The 20,227-nt window shown below is 41.0% G+C and overlaps 1 protein-coding gene across 1 annotated transcript in view; it reads right to left on the reverse strand.

The window, feature by feature from the left end:
- Positions 1–588: 588 nt before the first annotated feature.
- Positions 589–20,227, reverse strand: part of KIF5A (kinesin family member 5A) — a 65,968-nt gene continuing 46,329 nt past the window's right edge. Inside the window, exons 17-29 of the mRNA XM_058169032.1 lie at positions 18,483–18,600; positions 17,883–17,941; positions 16,213–16,322; positions 15,161–15,262; positions 13,258–13,318; positions 11,823–11,894; positions 10,512–10,616; positions 5,514–5,534; positions 3,675–3,891; positions 2,408–2,558; positions 1,379–1,461; positions 849–876; positions 589–667 (exon numbers count right to left, since the gene is read on the reverse strand). Of these exons, the coding sequence (XP_058025015.1) occupies positions 589–667; positions 849–876; positions 1,379–1,461; positions 2,408–2,558; positions 3,675–3,891; positions 5,514–5,534; positions 10,512–10,616; positions 11,823–11,894; positions 13,258–13,318; positions 15,161–15,262; positions 16,213–16,322; positions 17,883–17,941; positions 18,483–18,600 (1,206 nt within the window). The remainder of the gene's footprint in view (positions 668–848; positions 877–1,378; positions 1,462–2,407; positions 2,559–3,674; positions 3,892–5,513; positions 5,535–10,511; positions 10,617–11,822; positions 11,895–13,257; positions 13,319–15,160; positions 15,263–16,212; positions 16,323–17,882; positions 17,942–18,482; positions 18,601–20,227) is intronic.

Below are 20,227 nucleotides of genomic sequence, written 5' to 3' on the forward strand. Positions count from 1 at the left end.
GACACAAGGACAGGGCCAATTGTAGCAGAAGTCAAGGAAAGCCGGCTGCAGCATGCAGGTGTGAGGCTTCCATCCCATTTAGAAACTACAAGATGAGGAAAAGAGGGAAGAGGGAAAAGTCAATAGAAATGATCTTAATATACAAGCTTCTCTCCAGCTAAATATTAAGGAGGAAGCTTTCTGCATTTAGTTCTGCAATTCACCAGTAGTTCTTACAGAGATAAAATTGGTGTTGTTGAATCATTAAGTCCATGGATTTGGTGACAGCCAGCCAGAATACATTATTTACTCCTGGAAGTTCACAAACAGGATTTATGTAGTGAAAGATCAAGGGGGGGGGGGGAAGGACCTACCCTATACCCCTTGTGCAGGACAGAGTTTATTCTGTTTTAATTAAAAGGTGTCTAGCAAATCTTGTGAGAAAAAGTATTTACCCAGCTGGAAGAAGCTGAAGGGCAAATCTGATGAAGGCCTGGGAAGAGGAAATATTATGAGATGCAATAAAAAAAGTTGGTGAGATAGAGAGCATATGATGGACTGTACCTGATGGTGAGTTTAGATGCTCTGGGCAGGTGGTGATACTAGCTATTAGCTGGCTGCAGTCTCCTGATGAAAGGGAAAGAGCTTGGCTTGCTCATCAGCTTCAACACCACAAGGCAGGTCACTTCTAAAGCAGAGGAAAAGGGAACACATAGTATCTCAAACTTTCCCTCCCTGCTAAATGCTTTCCCCATACTTTTGTATTAAAAAAATAATAAATGGTTTATCCCTGGAACTAACCACTCTGAAGAAATAAGAAAACTGATTTGATCCAATGGCTAGGCAATCTTCCTCCATATAGCTCTCACCTGTTATCATTGATGTCTGTGGCATTTCCTGTGCACCCATCCAATGGAAGAACAGGGAAAGAAAAAACAGCATTACAATTCAGAGAAGGGCACATGCTGAGGGGGCAAACAGTGACATTCCTGTGCGTGTGTTTAGTTCTGCCTGGAAAATGCTGCCTCACTGAGACTTAAACATAAACCTACCAGCACCTCATGCACAAGATAAACACAAAGGAGACTTATTCTGAAGCATTTTCTACCAAGCTAACCATCTCTCTAATTTATTTTCTTTGCTTTCCAGCTTTCCTGTCCCATTTGTTTGTTTTGTGAGACAGAACCATGCATCGCATCCCTGTCTGCAAACCAAGAAATAGTGGGATGTGAGAACAGACTTTCATTATAAAGACACTATCTCCTCAGCAAGTGGGTCCTTTAAATGGGGCCACAATGATCTCAAGCTACTGATAGACCCAAATCTAGGCAAACTGAAAAGCAAGAGGCACCCTCCCTTCTCCTTAAGGGTGTACTTATTTTTCTTCCCAATATCCTACCATTATCCATATTGAGCTTCTGATAGGAGGTCAGAGGGGCAGTGGAGGAGGTGCTTCCACTGCTGGAAGGTGCATTTGTAAAGCTGCATGAATGGAAAAAGAAAAGGGATATATAAGTAGTGAATGGATATTAATAGGTTATGTATGTTAAAAGGACTATAGGTGCCTAGATGTCTCAGTTCTATTTTCTCAGTGTTGAAGTTTACAGCTGATGGGAACTGCTAGGGATTGTTGTGCTGTAATAGAACAGAGAACTCTGAAGCCAAATGTGACGTTAAAAGCTGGGGAGAGAAGATCTGTGTGTCAAAATGATTTTAAAAACCCTTTTCAAGTAAAAATGTGTAGGAAATAGATGACTATTAAGATCTTGTATTCAAATTACTAAATGTACTAAGTTCCAGGGGAGAGTATTTAATCTGAATATGGTAAATTTGGGAAATAGTCATCCCATTAAATGGTCAATGTGGATGAACTTGTTCCTGATTCTCCAACTTAAATCTTGTACCTTTGAATGACAGCCAAACATAGCAGTCTTTTTTTTTTAAATGGTTATTAATGCCAGTTATTTTTCTCCCTGTGTATTTGTGAAGATTGTAATGATCTGGTGAGTAATTTATATCTACAGCTCAGACTTGATGTATCCTAGATTATATTTTTAAAAGTAGGTTAGACCAGCCAGCACATAAGCAAATACGAATTCATTCTTCTGGCATGGCTTTTCTCCACATGATAATATACAGTGGATCTTGCACATTCAAATTATTTTAGAATTCCAGAGTCCAGATCAAAAACAAAAAATTGCAGATGGCCTAGGCCTTCTTTTTGCAACCAGCCAATAACTAAGACAGGACATTATTTAGATCAGATTTTATGTAAGTCAAATGACATGATGACATATTCAGCTTTGATTTATGGAGCAAAATGTTCTTCAGGTCTCCTCCTGAAAAACTGATAGATTCATCTAGGAAGCTTGCTTAAGCCAATCATAGTTTGCACAATGTAACAGAAATAGAAGTCAAATATACTCACTAGCTGTCAGGCACAGTGCCGCCAGAATTCAGATAGGCATTTTGATAATTCTGGAAGAGGCTATTGGTGTAGCTGATGCAATCAGAATTACGGACACCGTAAGGATTGGTTGGGGATGAAGCTGGATAGTGCCCTGGTCGCACTGGTTTTGCTGCAAGGGGAAACAAATGTTAGGTTTGGTTGGATAAGTCACACAGTATTTCCTTGGAAGAGTAAAGTACAATCTGAACAAGGGAAAAATCTGAAAGATACTCATAAGGATTATAAAATTTGTTTATGACTTTTCTTCACAAAGGAAAGCTCAAGAGCAAATCCAATAAAATAAATAATTCAATAAATCTAAAGAAAAGCCTTCTGAAATAAAGGACTATCCATTATAATAAAGGATGTACAGTTACTGTGTATATATGCGCACACGCATACACACACCATTAATTAATTAATTAATTCATGGAGCTTGGATTTTCAGGATCTGAGTTCTATTTCTCCACCCCACTGGAACAGTTTAACTCCCTTCCATGCATAGAAGGGTACTGCTGAATTGGGCTGCAGGACGGAGCTGGGATTTTTGGGATCTGAGCTCCATTTCTGTTGGAGAAGTTCCCCTCCCCTTGGCAGGTAGGCCTTTTGCTCTCAAAGGTCTGCCTGAAGGTTTTGTGTGGGGGGATGGAATCTCAGCTCCGTGCAGAGTTGAGATTCCCACCTAGCTGGCAGCCCTTTTACTCCGCAGCTTTCTGTGCGGAAGGAATCTCAACTCTGTGGTAGGTGGTAGCAGCCTGCAATCTTCCCTGCCAGCTTCCCCACCGATTCTCTGGGAAAGCTGGCAGAGAAGATTGCAAATTGTGATGACATGATCATGGGGTGCTTGGCAACTAGTTTCACAACATCCAGTTTATGAACTGTAAAGCATTCTTCCCAAGGTCATGGTACCTTCAAATGATCATTAAATGGATGAGGACCACTTGTAAAAGTCAAGGACTACCTTTAAAATTTTAAAGACCATATGCCTATAGCAGAAACTTCTGTGGAAAATGATAGGTCGCTTTAACAAATTTCAGATTGATGCAGTGGTGACACTCCCATCTTCCAAACTACCTTTTCTGAATTGAATCAGAAGTACTGCACAGCATTACATACACATTCAGCCAAGTAGAAAAGGTATTTGCTCTTTCCTAGAACACATATCAACAATATAGCTGCTACCACTGAGAACTGTCTCTGTGCTCACCAGGAACGGACCCCTAAACTACAGAATTTGTTTGCTTACCAATCTGTGCAGAGTGGTTGCGTTTCATGCTGTTTTTGTAGCGCACTGCTTCCTTGATGCGGTCTACCTCCTGCTGGTAGCGGCGCTTGTCTTTCATTGCCCCTTCCTTGGCTTCCTTCAGTGCACCCTCCAGGGCCTTAACTCTCTCAGCCGTAGCCCGAAGACGTTTCTCCAGTTTAGGAAGCTCACAACGCAGATCTGCATTGTCACGAACCAGCTGGGCCCCAAGTTAACAAGAAAGGGAAAGAAGAGTAATGGAGGTGAAGTGGACGAGGTAGGCACAACTCCATTCCCCAAGACCTGAAACATTCGCCTCCAGTCCCAAGATGGTTCTGCCCTGCTTTCTCGCATTCTGCCCTTTCCAGAAAAACACACAGTATCCGCTAATTCTACCCAATCTGATCTACCTGGAAATCTCACACCTCAGAAGCGTGATTTTTTTTTTCCTAGAAGGGAACTATTACATCGCATTATAGATTTTGTAGGAATGTTTGAATATGCCCCTCAGGGCAAAATATGAAGGGCATATTCAAAGCCAACATCTCAATTTGCAAGAACAAGCTTTATGTTCACTCTTGCCCTACTTCTGAACGTCATGATGGGGAAAAATCCTTTGGAGCTGGTCTTGAGGAATGCCTGAGTGAAAAGTAGCAGAGCTTGGGGGAGGGGGGGGGCTTTCAAAAATCACACAAAAAGAACATTGTAAACATAATCAGCCACTGCTCCAGGTTATAATGAAATGGAGAAAAATAAGCCAAATACCACACCAAGTGAAGTTCTCTCTGTTGCACATCTATTAAAAGCAACCTATAGTTGACACAGATGCTGGTGATAAGCCACTGCCCTTTATAGGTGACACCCATCCCTTGTTCCCATTAAGCAGGCCCCAAGTGCTACAGATCCAAGCCATGCACCATGCTGGGGTGGGAACATTTTATGAAATGCAAGGCCGGGAGATAAAGGCCGAGGACTCACAATGATCCATTTAACTCTCACCATATGTAAGCTTGAATTAAACACCAGGTGGGTAAGCAACATGAAGTGACAGCTTAATGGCGTGAGATGAACAATTACTCAAGGGGCAGCCAGCAGCACAATAGGAATTGGCAGGAAAACTACTGTGCAGCCCAGCCTCCAAGGGAGGGAGAGAAAATGTTTGAGATAATAACATTTAGTTCCCATATCTGGAGATCGATATCAAACCAGAATGGGGGTGAAGCATATAATGAGAATTTATGAACCATGTTCTTTTCCAGATAACTGTAGGGCAATCTTCTGTAATCTGATGTCTGCTAGATATGCTGGACTACAATTTCCATCAATTTTAGTTGTTACTAAGGAGGCTATATGGCCTCAAACTGGGAAATTATCTGGAATTCATCTAACTATTTTGATGTTTATTGTATCTACTTAATGTTGTAGTGGAAGAAAGAGCATTGCTGTTGAGATTTTAGTGTGGAACAGCTAAGCTTTAACTTTTTTCTTCTTTTTGTGACAGATGCTGTGTAGGTCAATTTGGTCAGGATTGCCATGGCAAGAGAATGGATAGTAGAAACCACATACATGAAGCTGCTGAGAATGAGGCCTTTGTACAGACATGAAGGCCACAATGGTAGTGGTTGCCATGGCAGCAAATTATGACCTAATGCAAAAGGGTCATTAGGGGGATGGAGTTGCCATGGCAGTGGAATGGTGAGAGGCACCTGACCTTTCCACCCAATCAGTGTCCTCCCCCCCACCCCCAAATAAATATCTGTACTCCCAATTTGGTCACCAAGTGCAAACATTTCCTGCCCAGCCCAACAGGCAGAGGAAGATGTGAGAGTGGCTGTACAGTACCTTGGAGACCCAGCGATCCAGCTAGGGTACAGCAGCAATGGGAAAAGGGGGATACAGACATGACTCAGCACACCAGCAGAGTCCCCAATTAAACCTTCTCTGGAAACCCAGAGAGAAAGAAGTTACACCCCAGCAATGTCTATTGCTTCTGGCTGCTGGTATTCAAGTAGTACCTTCCTTCCCTGATCTGAAAATAGGGAAAATTCTCTTTTTTGAGCATGAGATGTGGCAGAATCATCTTTCTACCATCTTACTCAGCTAAAGTAAGTGGAGACAATTGGAGAAGGAAGGAGAACAGAACAAGGGTAATGGAAATCATTTTGTATGAGAAGCAATGCAGGGAATGGATATAAGCAAATACCTACCAACGTTCTAAGTACACATGTCCCTTGCTACTTTGCCACCTTGTCTTAATTTACTCACTTCAATAAATATATGATTTTACGAGGGAATGAAAGACCGTAGCCTGAAATGCAGATCCATCTCACTTCTTTCTACTTCCTGCTATTTTCATTCCATTCATTGTTTGAAACTTTCCAAAACTTGCTGCAAAATCTCACCAAATTGCACTTGGAAACAAGTGTGACATTTTCAATTAAAGCTGCCACGGTTTCATAGCAAATATTGTTGGGAAAGGAACCAGAAGGGAGAGATGCTGAAGTACCAATATGACTGGAAGCAGAATTCGAAAGCCAGGATAAGAGAGCTGGGTAATTCCTGCTGAGCCAGATGTTAAGGAACGTTTTCTGTATTGTACCAGAAGACACAATTCCCACAGGACAAAAATGGTAATTTATGACCAAAGCTAATCAGGGAAGAGCTGTTCTTTAGTCTGCTGCTAGGGAGTATACATTATTTGTGCATGCACCTTTTACTTTGCATGCAGAAAATCCAAATTGAGTCCCTGGCATCTCAGTAAACAAGGTTGCAGGTGATGAGAGCTCCAAGTCTGAAGCAGACAAAGAGGAAACAGTTATTAGGAGGCTATAGAACCTCCCTAGAGAACTGACCTCTGCTAGGGCAGAACCTGAACTGGATCCCATTTCTCCAACTTCTTCAAATCCTAAAGAAGATTCACTGACTCCTGCAATACATCCATGCTGCACTCAGTATGAAAGAACAGAGAACTAAGCCCAGCAAGTGTGCAAGGTCCTGAGGCCAGGCTTCTTAGGTGTAACGTGCATTGATGAATCCAGTAACTGTAGAAAGACCCACTGAAACATCTTCAAGCACCTGCCTTGTTGTTGCCTTATGCCCTCAAATTCTCAGTGCTTTGATTACATGCGCCAGGTATTATACCTGTCTTACTCTGATATGATCTGTATATCTTGTTTTTGATTTATGACTGAATTTGGAACACTATTGCCTGCTGCCAACTCCTTTTGTATGATAGCTATATTTGCTTTTGATCTCAGCTAACTCAATGGATCAATGATTGGACTTACTAAAAAGGCAAACTTCATGAGCTCATCTTTCAGCTGCATATTCCTCAGGTTTTCTGCCTCCATCTAAATAAATATTTCTCAAGTGTTTCATCACTCACAACTCTTCAGTCAAAAAAAAATGACCCATAATTATTTGAGAATGGTTCCTTCACTCTGTCTGGAATCTTCCTGTTGCTACAACAAATTTCTGGATAGCTTTTCTTATCCTTTTTACTTTATTAATTTGAAACTATCACAGGATGCAAATTGTGCCATGAAACATCTATCCCCCCCAAAAAAAACACCAATATTTTTCAAGGAGTTATTTCTTAATAGATGTAGTTAAACTTACAAAACCGCTTCAAAATGTCCACTATTTGGAAAGGCAGTTAAGAAGGGGAGATGAATACTCGTAGTTTGTGATTTTTTTAACATGCGTCTATCTACTATTCAAGGCCAAGAGAAGGAGGTTGAAATTTCAAAGAAGGAAAACTTGTACATTATTTAAAAACCACTTCAGTTGCCTCCCCTGAAAGGCAAAATAAACAATGTGTTATCAGCAAAGCAAGGCTCTGGAAGCAGTGCATCTCCCTTCTGGGAATTAAAGGTTTGACCTTTAGTTCTTTTAAACTTTTGTTGTTATTGTTGCTCTTGTTTTTCTGATCAGTTTCTTGGTGGAGACATTGGCCTGAATTATTTCCTCTTTCCAAAACAATCCTACATTCTTCCTCATCTTGGGTTTACTCCCGGTTTAGTGGATATAACAGCACAATCTCAATAATACATATTGCTTTTGCCTTTTAATTTAAGACTGCACCCCTATAGATTTTGTAAGAACATCATAGGGTTGATAAAAAGTGCTCTCCCTTGGGGATGTTTTAGAATTTTGACATGTATGGGAGGAAGGTCAGGACGTTATACAGGTAGTGCTTTACTTACAACTGTTCACTTAGTGACCGTTATAACAGCACTGAAAAAAGTGACTTTTGACCATTTTTCCCACTTACAATTCCGTGCTGCAATCCTAATGGCCATATGATCAAAATTCAGACGCTTGGCAACCCGGTTCCTATTTATGACGGTTGCAGTGTACTGGAGGTCATGTGATCACCTTTTGAGACCTTCTGACAAGCAAAGTCAATGGGGAAGCCAGATGCACTTAACAACTGCAGTAATTCACTTAACAACTGTGGCAAGAAAGGTTGTAAAATGGGGCAAAATTCACTTAATAAATATCTCAGCAACAGAAATGTTGGGCTCAGTTGTGGTCTTAAGTTGAGGACTACCTGTATCTGTCGGATTCCAATAGCTCCTACTCTCTTTTTTTTTTTTATTGAAAAGAGTTTTAAAAAACAAAAACATTTTCCCCCTTTTTCCCCCCTCCCTCCCAAAAAAAACCCCTCCCCCCCCGGCTTCCCGGGTCAATCACAAGGTATTGTTATACATAAACCAAACATAGAATAAAATTTTCCCTTCCAATCCAATCAGCCTCATCCAAAGCTTTTCATCTCCCAACCCCCTCCCCATTACATAAAATAACTTTCTAATTATTCGAAGGCAATCTGATATTTCTTAATCTGATATCTGTTTTGTAGATAATCAATCCATTTTTTCCATTCAATTAAATATCTTTCCTGCGTATTGTCTTTTAAAAACGCTGAGATTTTAGCCATCTCAGCCAAATTAATAACTTTCAGTATCCATTCTTCTATTGTAGGTATCTCTTCTTTCTTCCAGCATTGTCCAATCAACAGTCTTGCTGCTGTTATTAAATTCAGAATCAATTTAGTCTGCTCCTACTCTCTTTACTGCATTCTTATAGCCGGTATTTAAAAAGTCCCCTCTATTGTTCGTAATGGGAGAGATACAATTCTCTTTTTTCTTTCTATTCCACCTCATGATCTCTGAAAGCAAAAGTTATCAACAAAAGAGCTCAAGTCTGGGACTTTATAAACCCTGTATCGTAAAATGTTTTCACCTGGTATGTATTTTCAAAATTCACAGGACGCCTTTTAGATCTACTCCCTCCCTCTACAGGTAACACATGAATAAATAAATAAACAAGATGATAAATTGCTGCATCTGGCAAAAGTCCCATCAATGATGTCACTTATGTAAAGATACAGCTGGGCAGTATAGTATATATATATATTAAATAAATAAATATAAATAAATAAAACAAATGATATGTTCAGCTTGTTGTCACTGATCACATGGTAAGGAAAAGGCGAGCAATAAGCCCTAACTATCAAAAAGATCATTGTAGGGGAGAATATTTATCGTTTTGGAAGGAAATAGTGGAGTGCCTTGTGGATTTTACAGTTTTTGGCTGGATTCACACAATGCACTGATTCAGAACCAGAAATCAATCAAACATTTTAACCTACTGTCTTGTGTGAAATTGGCCATGGTGATTTATTGATTTTCTATTTTTTTACAATATTATATTTCTTGTTTCTGTACATAAGCATAATTTATCTAAACATAAACATACATTCTCGATTCCCTAAAATCCACGGAACTACATGCTGTAATCCCTGTGAATTGCTACACACTCAGAAATACACCCTCATGCAGGGGGTAATAAAAGAAATGACCATGCAACTCTTCTCTCTTAAACTCCCAAACCATCCTCTGTCTGATCCACAGGATTGGCTTGCCAAATAATCAAGGATACTGATACAGTATGAAGGGCAAATTATTATGGATTAGCAGAAAACAGGAGACAGCTCAGCACAAGCCAAGACTTTGTGATGAGTTTTGGGATCAATAAGCTCTAAATCTGGTGTTAGAAAAGTGATTCTATTTTGATGGGAAAATAGGAAGAAGAAACCTGTTGCCTTCTAACTTTGATGAACCATATTTTCTAGCCAGCTTTGCAGCCTGATCAAAGCTGACCACTTTTTTACCCAGTTTGATGCAGTAGTTAAGGCACCAGATTAGAAACCAGGAGACCTGTGAGTTCTACTCCTGCCTTAGATATGAAAGCTGGCTGGGTGACTTTGGGGTAGTCACTCTTTTCTCAGTCCAACCCATTTCACAGGGTTATCGTGGGAACAGGAGGAAGGAGTATTAGGTATGTTCACCGCCTTGAATTGTTTATAAAAATGATAAAAGGCGGGAAATAAATAAATAAATTCCAGGAGTTATCATTCAGCAATATCTATGAGGCTCATCAGTTCCCCACCCTGATTTAAGCAAACTTATATTAAATGAGAACAGATATGTGCAGGAATTTTATTATAGAAAGAATCGGAGAGTAAGCCTGGGCAATATATTGATCTTGCATTACGTGAATTCCGAACAAGCGAAGAACATATCCATGCACGGATTTGTGCCAATTGAGTCCTTGGTGAATGGAAAAAAATTGAGAGCGCGCATCCAGATGGCCTTATGAACATTCAATGCTGCTACAATACATGATGACTGCAAAATGGAGACAGAGAAAAAGATTCCCATCCAATTGACTAATTACTGTATAAGGAATGAAAATAGCCCTGAATTCACTAGCTGTCCTTCTCTCCGTCTGCTCCATCCCTCTTTGTGGTTGCTTGGCTCTCATTCAGCCACTCACCTGTTTGTGAACTTTTGTAAGCTGTTCCAGGTTGTTCTCAAGAAAGGAAATCTTCTGTTTCTGGGAATGAGCCCCCCCACTGTCCTCGGGTTCCAACTCCGCACTCTGGAAAGAAGGAGCAAGAAGATATTTATCTCTGCAGCAGTGTAGGACATGGGAACAGAGGAAGATCCTCTGAGATAGTACAGCAATGACACCAGCAGTGCAAAGCCCAAATAAAACTATATGGATCACTCCACACTAAAATTTATTCTTTAGTTGCCTCCTTACAAAGAAGTATAATTCCAAGTGTGAAATGTGCATCATACAAGATAAGGAATGGCAAGAATGGGTTCCAGAATTGGGAATGACTGTGAATTTAATGTAACCTCACCGAGAACCGTTCAACAGAACCATTTTCTGCCTTAATTTGAGCAAAAATTCAAAACTGCTAAGTGGGGAAATTAGAAGAAAGTGAATTTCCTTTACAATGGAAAGAACACATCTGGCTTGCACAAAGGGCTTCCTAAGATTGGGTTGAGGTGCCAAACCTATCACACTACTACCTAATTTTGTAGTTATTAGTGGATCAGAGGATTTTCAAAGAGTCTAGATCAGTGGTTCTCAACCTTTATAGGGCTGCGACCCCTTTAATACAATTCCCCACGATGTGGCGACCCCAACCGTAAAATTATTTTGTTTTGAATTTATCGTGCCTGAAGCCGTATTGGCTAGCAACCTGAACTGCTTGCGATTGCCTTGAGGACGGAGGCATTAAAGCGGAGACTCCTCCCCTATTAAGTTTATTGCGCCTGAAGCCAGATTAGGCTAGCGATTGGGAGTGATTGCAGCTGGCTTGAGAGGGAGACATCAGAGCAAAGATTTCTCTCTTTTTTAATTCATCGCGCCTGAAGCCGAATTCGGCTAGTGATTTGAAGAGCCTGCAGCTGGCTTGTGGAGTCAACCATTGGAGCGCGATTCTTCGACTTGTAAGTATACTTCCCATATTTACGATGGTTTTAGGCGACCCCTGGCAAATCGTCATTCGACCCCAATCTAGACCCCGCTGGTCTAGATAATGTAGAATAATAGCTAAAAGACATGGTATATCAACATAGATTTGCTTTCACATCAAATCCCACCCTTGCAATGACTTCAGGTTGTGGCTTTAGGCAAATACAATATCTCACACCTTACCTTCTCACTCCAAACTGCAGTTTGGGGACAGAATTGCTAATTTCCACCTTAAGAGGGTTTTTTATAACAATACCTTTCAAAGATAAAGCGTTTCAAAGATTCACAAGTTTTCGATGTGTTTCAAGAGCTACCTACTTTCTTAACTCGAGTCGTGACGTCTTGAACGAACAGCTTGCGAAGGTTGTGGAGGGTCTGGAGTTCACGGGCCTAGAAAGGGCACATACGTAGAAAAGAAAGCTGAGATAAGATATTTTAGACTCCCCGTTCTCTTCCTCTTGTTCTATTCACAAAACACATTTAACTGCATATTAGGTAAACCCTTTAAGCTACATTAGTCACTTGCTTAACCAAATCTGGTCAAATTTAGCCCCAGACAGTTAAACTGCTGTTCTCTGTGGATAAAGTCAGCTAATGTGCAAACTACTTATGAGTCAATTAGTTGTTTTACAAGGATATACTCTGGTCACCAACTGGTGGTCCACAGAAAAATTATTTGCATTTTTTATATGGGCCGAATACGTGCAATGAACGTTTGTGTTGCTGCAGAGAATCTCCCCCTTTGGGTCTTTTTGTGTAGGTCAGAGGGGGGCAGAAACTCCGACTTGGGAACTATTTCAGCCTCCTGATACGAGGCTTTGGGCGAAGGCTGGAGGGAAGTGCCACTGGTGGCATAGAGCCGGAGGGCCTTGTTCCAGTGCGACTGCATCACGGCTTGCGACTGGCTGACCATCTCAGCCCACTGAGCCTCCAGGTGCCAGTACTTGGCCTTTTACTCCTGCAGGTAATCCCTCTGCTTGGAAAGCCTATGCTCATAGTCCTCAGTGAGGTGCTTCTGCTGAGCCTCCTTCTCGGTCAGACCCAATTTGAATTGAGCTGTTTTGCCAACTCTTTCTCGTGGTGGCTGCTTAACTCCAACAACTGGTTCCTGTTGGGGCCCTAAGGAGCCCGGGCAGGCAGGCAAGGAGTGGCTGGGAAGGAAGGGGCGATAGAGGCACATAAGTGACATCAGGTTGGCCACTCTCACCCTGTCACATGACCACCTAGCCATGCCCACCCAGCCGGTCATTAGGCAGATCATCATAGTGGTCCGCGGAATTTAAAATTATGGAGTTAGTGGTCCCTGAAGTCAGAAAGGTTGGTGACCCCTGCTCTAGATAATTCTAGAGAGACTCTGAAAATGGGGTGAACCTGTCTGTGTTCCTTAGCAGTTTTAACTGCCCTCAAACATAGCCCCACAAGGAGGGCAAAAGATGGCAGAAACAGATTAGTAGTGAGTAAGCCCTCCCTCCAAATCTTTCTGCAATAGTGCCAATCACAATCCCACCACTTCAGGTGTTTTTTTTTAAATACTTCCCAGGTGTTTTTTTTTAAATACTTCCCAGGAAGGGGAATGGGATAAAAAAGGCCACAAGAGGAAAAAAAGGGACAATCTTTCAGGTTTCTTTACAACAGCTGGGAGCCCTAAAATGTGGCCATCGTATAACAGAGTCCACCTTGTACCCGATGCTGCTGCCACAGATGTGAGTCTATTCACTAGGAATGAGAGAATACTGCCTTTCAGGATGCTTACAACGGTCTCCTCCAGCCCCTTGAGGTCTTGCTTGGACTGCTCGTGGCGCTCGTAGAGAAATCTGTGAAGCAAAAAGAGCATGTGGGGCAAAGACACCATAGGAAAAGTGTTCTCAGAAGAATTTAATTGTCCTCGCTAAAGCATAACTCTGGTAGCACAGGCAGGTGCTGTCTATTCCCTTACGTTTTAGAATCCTGCATATAGTCAAGATTAGAGGCTATAGATATGCAGGATGGGCAGGCTTCGAAGGAACGTCATTTGGTGGGTCCAGAAAGTGAGCCTTTTCTGAAGTAGCATCTGCCTGATGAAAAGCAGGATGTTCTCAAACTTTCAGGCCTTTTCTAGAGACTTGGTTTTGTGCCTAGACTTGGGGCCCGGGAGAAATGAAGGGACCTATCTTCTAGCTACGTTAATGACAGTGGACTGCAATACTTCCTGGGCTGCTGTGTATTTTCATTCTTCGACTTGTTTTTATTTTTATTTTGACATTGTTCGCCACCCAGTCACTTATTGAGATGGGCAGCTATACAACCTGATTTTAAAAAAAATAATGGCTAAATTAATTTTCACCTTCTGAGCTTTTAAAACCTTTTACAACTTTTATCAAGGTTAGGGTTCTTTTCCTCATTGCTTCTTTGAGTGGCATGCCTACATATTCCAAAATGTAGGTGCGTACAGAACCAAAGATGATTGAACTAGGACAAAAACGTGACTTGATACAATCACTCCCCAGATGCCTAATCATCCTGTCTTCTGCCCTTTGAAAAATTGTCACAATTAGTGGCAATTTTTGGGGGCTCTATGGGTTCCATTCCAGACTTACCACATGGCCATGGGCCTTAGATTGTACATGCCTGTTTTATAAAATCTTAAGACACAGTGTTTTTTTGTTGAAGGAGGGAAAACTGGGTAGTGAGTAGCTGAATTCAACTGCATATATGTGTGAGAGTAGGCAGATTTGGTGGCAGAGAAAAACCAAGTACTGTAACTGAGGAGGAATGGTTCACTGATCCCTTCCAGATAACTCCACTGCAGATGAATATAAATAATCTCTTAGAATTGGGGATTGAGCACCATCTGTTTTGACCCAAACTGTAAAATGTTCTAGAGCTATTCCACATAGGAAAAGAAGAAACCCCATATGGGTCATCATGGAAGCAGTGAAAAAAGAAGTGAGACACAGCAGGCTTGAACAAGTTCTTATTGGGAGAGGAAGGAAACAAGAAATGTACAAAGCCTGTGGGCTGAATTCGGCCTATGGGATGCTTAGATCTGGCCCACAGGCCCACCCTGGAAACAGTGAAGGACCGGCCCACAGTGCCTCTGCCAGCGATAACTGAGCTTGGAAGGGACGTGCACAGTCACCCAGAACTCAGTTTTCATTGGCAGAGGGCGGCAGGAGGCTGTTGTAGCCGAAAATGGAATTTGTAAGCCCATTTTCACTGGCAGAGTGCTCGGGCCACCACAGATACCCCTGACACGAGTGATGTCAAGCTGGCCATGCCCATCCAGGCCCCCCAAGGTCAAACACAAGCCTGAATGAAATCGAGTTTGACACCCCTGCTTTAGAAATATGAAATCGGACCCAATCATGACATTTCCTTGTAAAGGATCATCTTCAATTTGGGATCATCTTTTGAGGTGAAACTGGTATATGGTCTTTTAAAAACCAAATATATTTAAACTATTAAATGTTCCCTCATCCCAACTGAGTTATAGTTCCTTTCCCCACTCACTACATGGGTTTAATGTACTTCAGCTTTTCCCAACTGGTGCCTGCTGGCATCAAATCCCAGAATTCATCAGGACCAAACACATTTTGTTTTAGAGAGTGGGACTTATTCTTAAACACAGGGATGAAGAAAGACAGCTGAAAATGTCTGAGGAAAGGAAGAGCTCTCACGTCAGTTCCTGTAGCTTTTGTGTTTTCTCTTGCTCCTCATTCTTGAGTTTCTCATAGTCAGCACGAAGTTTCTCCAGTTCAAGTTCTAACTTCTGGTTTAAGCTGGACAGGAAAGAATGTATGGAGAAATATGCTATTGTTGGAATGGTAAGCTAATTATCATAGTTATTCAGCAGCCTTTCAATTTAGCATAAGATCAGCAAAAGATTTCAATGCTAAAGACTCAAAACATGGAGACTAAAAAGCCAAAGCCTCTGATGCTTAAAGGACTGCATTTCAGGACAATGTACTGTATAAAAGAGGATATTTGAGTCAACCATCTTTTAAGCCTTTCCATCACAACCAGCTGCTAGTTTTAGGTTTAGCATTGGTATAAATGGATTTTTAACTGCAGCAATCCAGCCTAAGGAATTTTTATTAGGGGAAGTTCTATTGAATGAATTTCAGTTCTCAGGAAGGAATTACTGGCCTTAAATTAGTTTCAGTTCATAGTGTCTCAGGGGTCTTAATTACCAGTCTATAAATCCTATAGATTATACACAAATTAAAGGATACCCGACAACTGAATTTATGTCACACAAGAGATATGGGTATACAGTAGTGCAACAACTCTAGCTGCACTGCATTGCCATTACTTCTAGAATTAATTAACATGAAATTTCTCCTATTTGGTTCCTCCAGACTTATTATGAAAGACTATAAATCTCAAATTGTTAGTAAGCATGCTGATTAAGAATTCTGGGAGTTGTAGTCCTAACACAGCTGGAGTGTGTGAGGTTGGTAATGGATGATTTACCCTTACCCTCTTCTTCCATCTTTGCTCCTAATTTCTATTCTACATGTGTTCATAAATGATTGTTGCTTATTTTATTCTTTTCACATTAGTTCTGCCTTGTAAACCTTGTCCAATTTTCTGTTGCGACTCTGCCAGCCCTCTCTTGAAACTGCTAAAAAAACCAAACCAGCTTCTCATCTCCAACATAACCTATCTTATAATGAGAATCTCTCTCTTCCGCATCAGAACAACTTGCCCCAGCCTTAAAATGACTCACTCTTTAAGCTCATCAATGATTTTCTGCTTCTGGTTGATCTCATCACGTAGGCGTGCCAACTGCTTGTGGTGGGCTTCGCGGTGACTCTCTAGCTGCACTTCCAAGGCCTTCTGTAGGAAAAGAAAGCAGTTCAGAAGTGTAGATAGCAGTGCTAGGGCCCCTCATAAAACAGCAAATCTTGGACACTCTTCAAAAATATATTATTTTCCGGCAAAGCTATACTCTCTTCAACAGCCCATCATACGCTTGTCCTCTTTTTTCTTGTCCCATCCTGGCTCACAAAAATCACTGATGCACGATTAAGTCTTACATCTTTACTAAAAAGGTTTTCTAGCAGAACTCTAGTGGCAAAAAAAGGTTGGACAAACAATTGTAGTCTCTCATGATTTACCCAGACCACAAAACTCAACCAGTTTAAATCAGAGGCGAGAGAAAGTTCAAATCATAAATAAGGTACCAGAGGGTCGGTCAGTTATGCTATCAGAGTCCAAACTTACTACCCTGTTTCCCCGAAAATAAGACATCCCCGATAATAAGCCCAATCGGGCTTTTGAGCTCATGAGCTAAAATAAGCCTCCCCCCAAAAATAAGCCCTCGCCAAAAATATTTAAGCACAGAGCTGGAAATCAAGTAAGATGGCAAGAGGAGCCCCATCTTGCTCCACACATCCCAAAATAATAAGACCTCCCTGAAAATAAGGCCAAGCGCTTATTTCAGGGTTCAAAAAATATAAGATGGGCCTTATTTTTGGGGAAACACAGGTACTTGAGAAAGAAAGCTAAAGAATAAAGTGGTGAGGTAAATGGAGAGCTGTTGCCAATTGATGGATGAGGCACTTCTTATATAGGGGCAGTGTGATTTGAATTTGTTCCTGGGAGGGAAGGGCAGCATGTGTGGATCTGTGTCTGTGCCTGTATTCTTTCTGGCCAATTCTTGCTGAGCTTCTTTGCTCAGTCCCCTTTCTTGCACTGGGGAGCAGGTGTTACTTTTGCCTCTTCATCTTCTAAGGTCTCTGATAGCTGCCTTTCCAGGTTGCTAGGCAACACTGCTTTCCCTGCCTGCAACTCTTCCAGTGAATCTCCTAAGGCTGATGACTCTCTTGTAACTGCTCTTCATCTTCTGAATCTGAACTGGCCATGCGTGACTGTTTAGAGCCCGAAATATGCCTGTCTGGCCCTCTGTCTCTCTACCTTCCTTTTATTTCCTCCAGCTCTACCAGAGGTGGGTTTCAGCAGGTTCTGACCAGTTCTGTAGAACCGGTAGCAGAAATTAAAGTAGTTCAGAGAACCAGTAGTAAAAATTCTGACTGGCTCTGCCCCATCTATTCTCTGTCTCCCAAGTCCCAGCTGATCGGGAGGAAATGGGGATTTTGCAGTAACCTTCCCCTGGATTGGGGAGGGAATAGAGATTTTACAATCTTTCCTCTGGAGTGGGGTGGGAATGGAGATTTTACAGTATCCTTCCCCTGCCAAGCCCGCCAAGCCAAGCCACGCCCACCAAGCTACGTCATGCCAATCAAGCCACACCCACACAACTGGTAGTAAAAAATGTTGAAACCCACCACTGAGCTCTATCCCTCTTTTTAATTAATGCCTCTAGGGGCCAAAGGGATTGTGTAATTGGGATAACACCCTTGATGTAGAAAGACATGCCTTATCTCTTGTACTAACTTTGACTTCATCTGTTTCTTGTATCACGTCCTGCTCCTTCGCTACATCATGTACCGTCTCTGTGGGAGAGAAAAAAGATCCTTAATGAGAGGATGTTAGACAGACTTAGAGCTTAGAGTTGATGACCAGTGTTAGATTAGTAATTTGCTTTCTTGATCTAGGAGACTTGGCTGAAACAACAATTGCTCCTTTAATTTTCTATGATTTCTTGAGCAGGTTATTCTCTCAATTTTATCTCTCAATCTCAATATTTAAGTGCAGAGTAAAAAGTTTCTATTAAAAGACTTATTCTGTACCCCTCCTTCATCAATAAAATGGAAACAGTAACCTGCCTTGTACCTTTATACATATAGCAGGAAAAGCTTTATGTAAAAAAATGAACAGGCTAAATACAAAGAATAAATACAAAGATTAAATAATAACAGGAAGGAACTAGTGTGAAGATTCACCCATGGTCAAAAATTCAATACGCAAGGACTCAAATAGTCTGCATTAAAATCTGTATTCTGCAACCACTCTGACCTACTCATTTCCTGAATTATTCACATACTTCTATGCCGATCATAAAGTATACCCTAAGCCCAGTTCTGTACGTATTACCTTGGGCCTGCAGTTTAGCTAACTCTTCACTCAGAGCATCATAGGATTCTTCCAGGTTCCGTTTCTTCAGCTCCACACTCTGCATGTACTCAGTAAGTGAACGGATCTTGGCTTCATGCTGAGAAGATTAGGAAATGTAAGTGAATAAGAGATCCCTTTCACAAATGTAGTCCAGATTCCAGACTTCCCAATCTCATTTTCTATGAGGAAGAATTCAACTTTCTGCTTGTCCAAGCTTGGAAACTGTCATCTCTCCTCAAATACATCCTCAGAGTTCCAAAATAAAGAGGGGACCAAGCAATCAAGAAGCCCCTTCCATGCTGCATTTCAAGGGTACACCTATCGTAGTTTACAGTATAATATTATGCAAGTATATGCAGAAACTGCAATCAATAGGACTCTTCTAAGATTAATTAGAGTAGACTAGGATTAATATTGATTAGATGGATCATTAATGACTATTGGAAACAGGACATGATTTTGGAGTAAAACATAATCAATGTGTGTGCTTGTGGGTGTAGATGTGTTGTGTGCTTTCCCCATTTCAGGTACACCCTCATAATGTTCTTCATGGAGCTGTGGATTCATGAACATTCACTAGCAGAATGTTTTAATTAAAAGAAAGGAATGTTTGTGTGATCCAGAACCAGAAAATGAAAAACGGGGAAAGAATTTAACTTCTCCTCAATCTGCTATTTCTCTGATCCCATTTTAAAAATTGGTATTGAGAATTATGACGTGCAACAGCATGAAGTCTGGCTCCAGAAATACATCTCAAAATATTAAATATTAAAACAGAGCTTCGTGTTCCAAAGTGATCTATAATTAGATTTCTCATTATTTTCATATGCATTTAGAAGCAATTGTGAGAAGCTGGAAAATGGATTAGAATAGTGGCATTAGATGGATAATATATGAAGTAGTGTTTGAAAAAAATGGAAATAGGAGAAAAGTTAAACCTTCTCCTCTGTGATTTAAAAACAAAAATCCTACTTTGAGGTTAGCTTCCCACAATGACACCTGCTCCACAGTTGATCCCTTGTTGATCCCTTGTCACAGATATTACAATGTCCAAAAGAATATTAAGATGCCTATCTGTAAACAGCTGAGTATGTGCTTCTGGCCATTCTGCTGGAGCTTGGTCTCCCAGATATGTATGTATAAACATTTAAAGATACATGCCAATCATTTGACTTCTACAGATCTGCTGTAAGGAATATTCATGTACTGGTAGCAATGGTATCTTCCTATAAACAAGGAAAATGCACATTTGGGGAAGCTTCACCTCACTACTGAAACAATGGTAGTAGCAATAAACAAGATCAACAAGACCAATGGTGCAAGTTCCAAAGCTCCTGAACCTAGACACTGAACCAAAGCTGGAACCAGTCATTTAAGGCAGAGGTCTCCAACCATGGCAACTTTAAGACTTGTGGACTTCAACTTCCAGAGTTGAAGTCCACAAGTTTTAAAGTGACCAAGGTTGGAGACCCCTGATATAAGGTTTCCTTGAATTAGGAACCCTCACTGATCTTCCAAAAAATATTTCCCACTATATCTATCCTTCTTAATGCTAGAACTTCAAGTTTCCTGATGCCTGTTTAAAGAACCTGACCGAGAAATAACAGAAGGCCACAAGGATAAGGAACTAATTCTTTAAGACTTTTTTTCAAGCTTTCTCCAACATAGTCCTTTCCTACCAGCATGGGAGATCAGCCCTTTTCTACTCCAGATTGGAAGAAATC

Source organism: Ahaetulla prasina, chromosome 2 (genome assembly GCF_028640845.1).
Source record: "Ahaetulla prasina isolate Xishuangbanna chromosome 2, ASM2864084v1, whole genome shotgun sequence".
Lineage (NCBI taxonomy): Eukaryota > Metazoa > Chordata > Lepidosauria > Squamata > Colubridae > Ahaetulla > Ahaetulla prasina.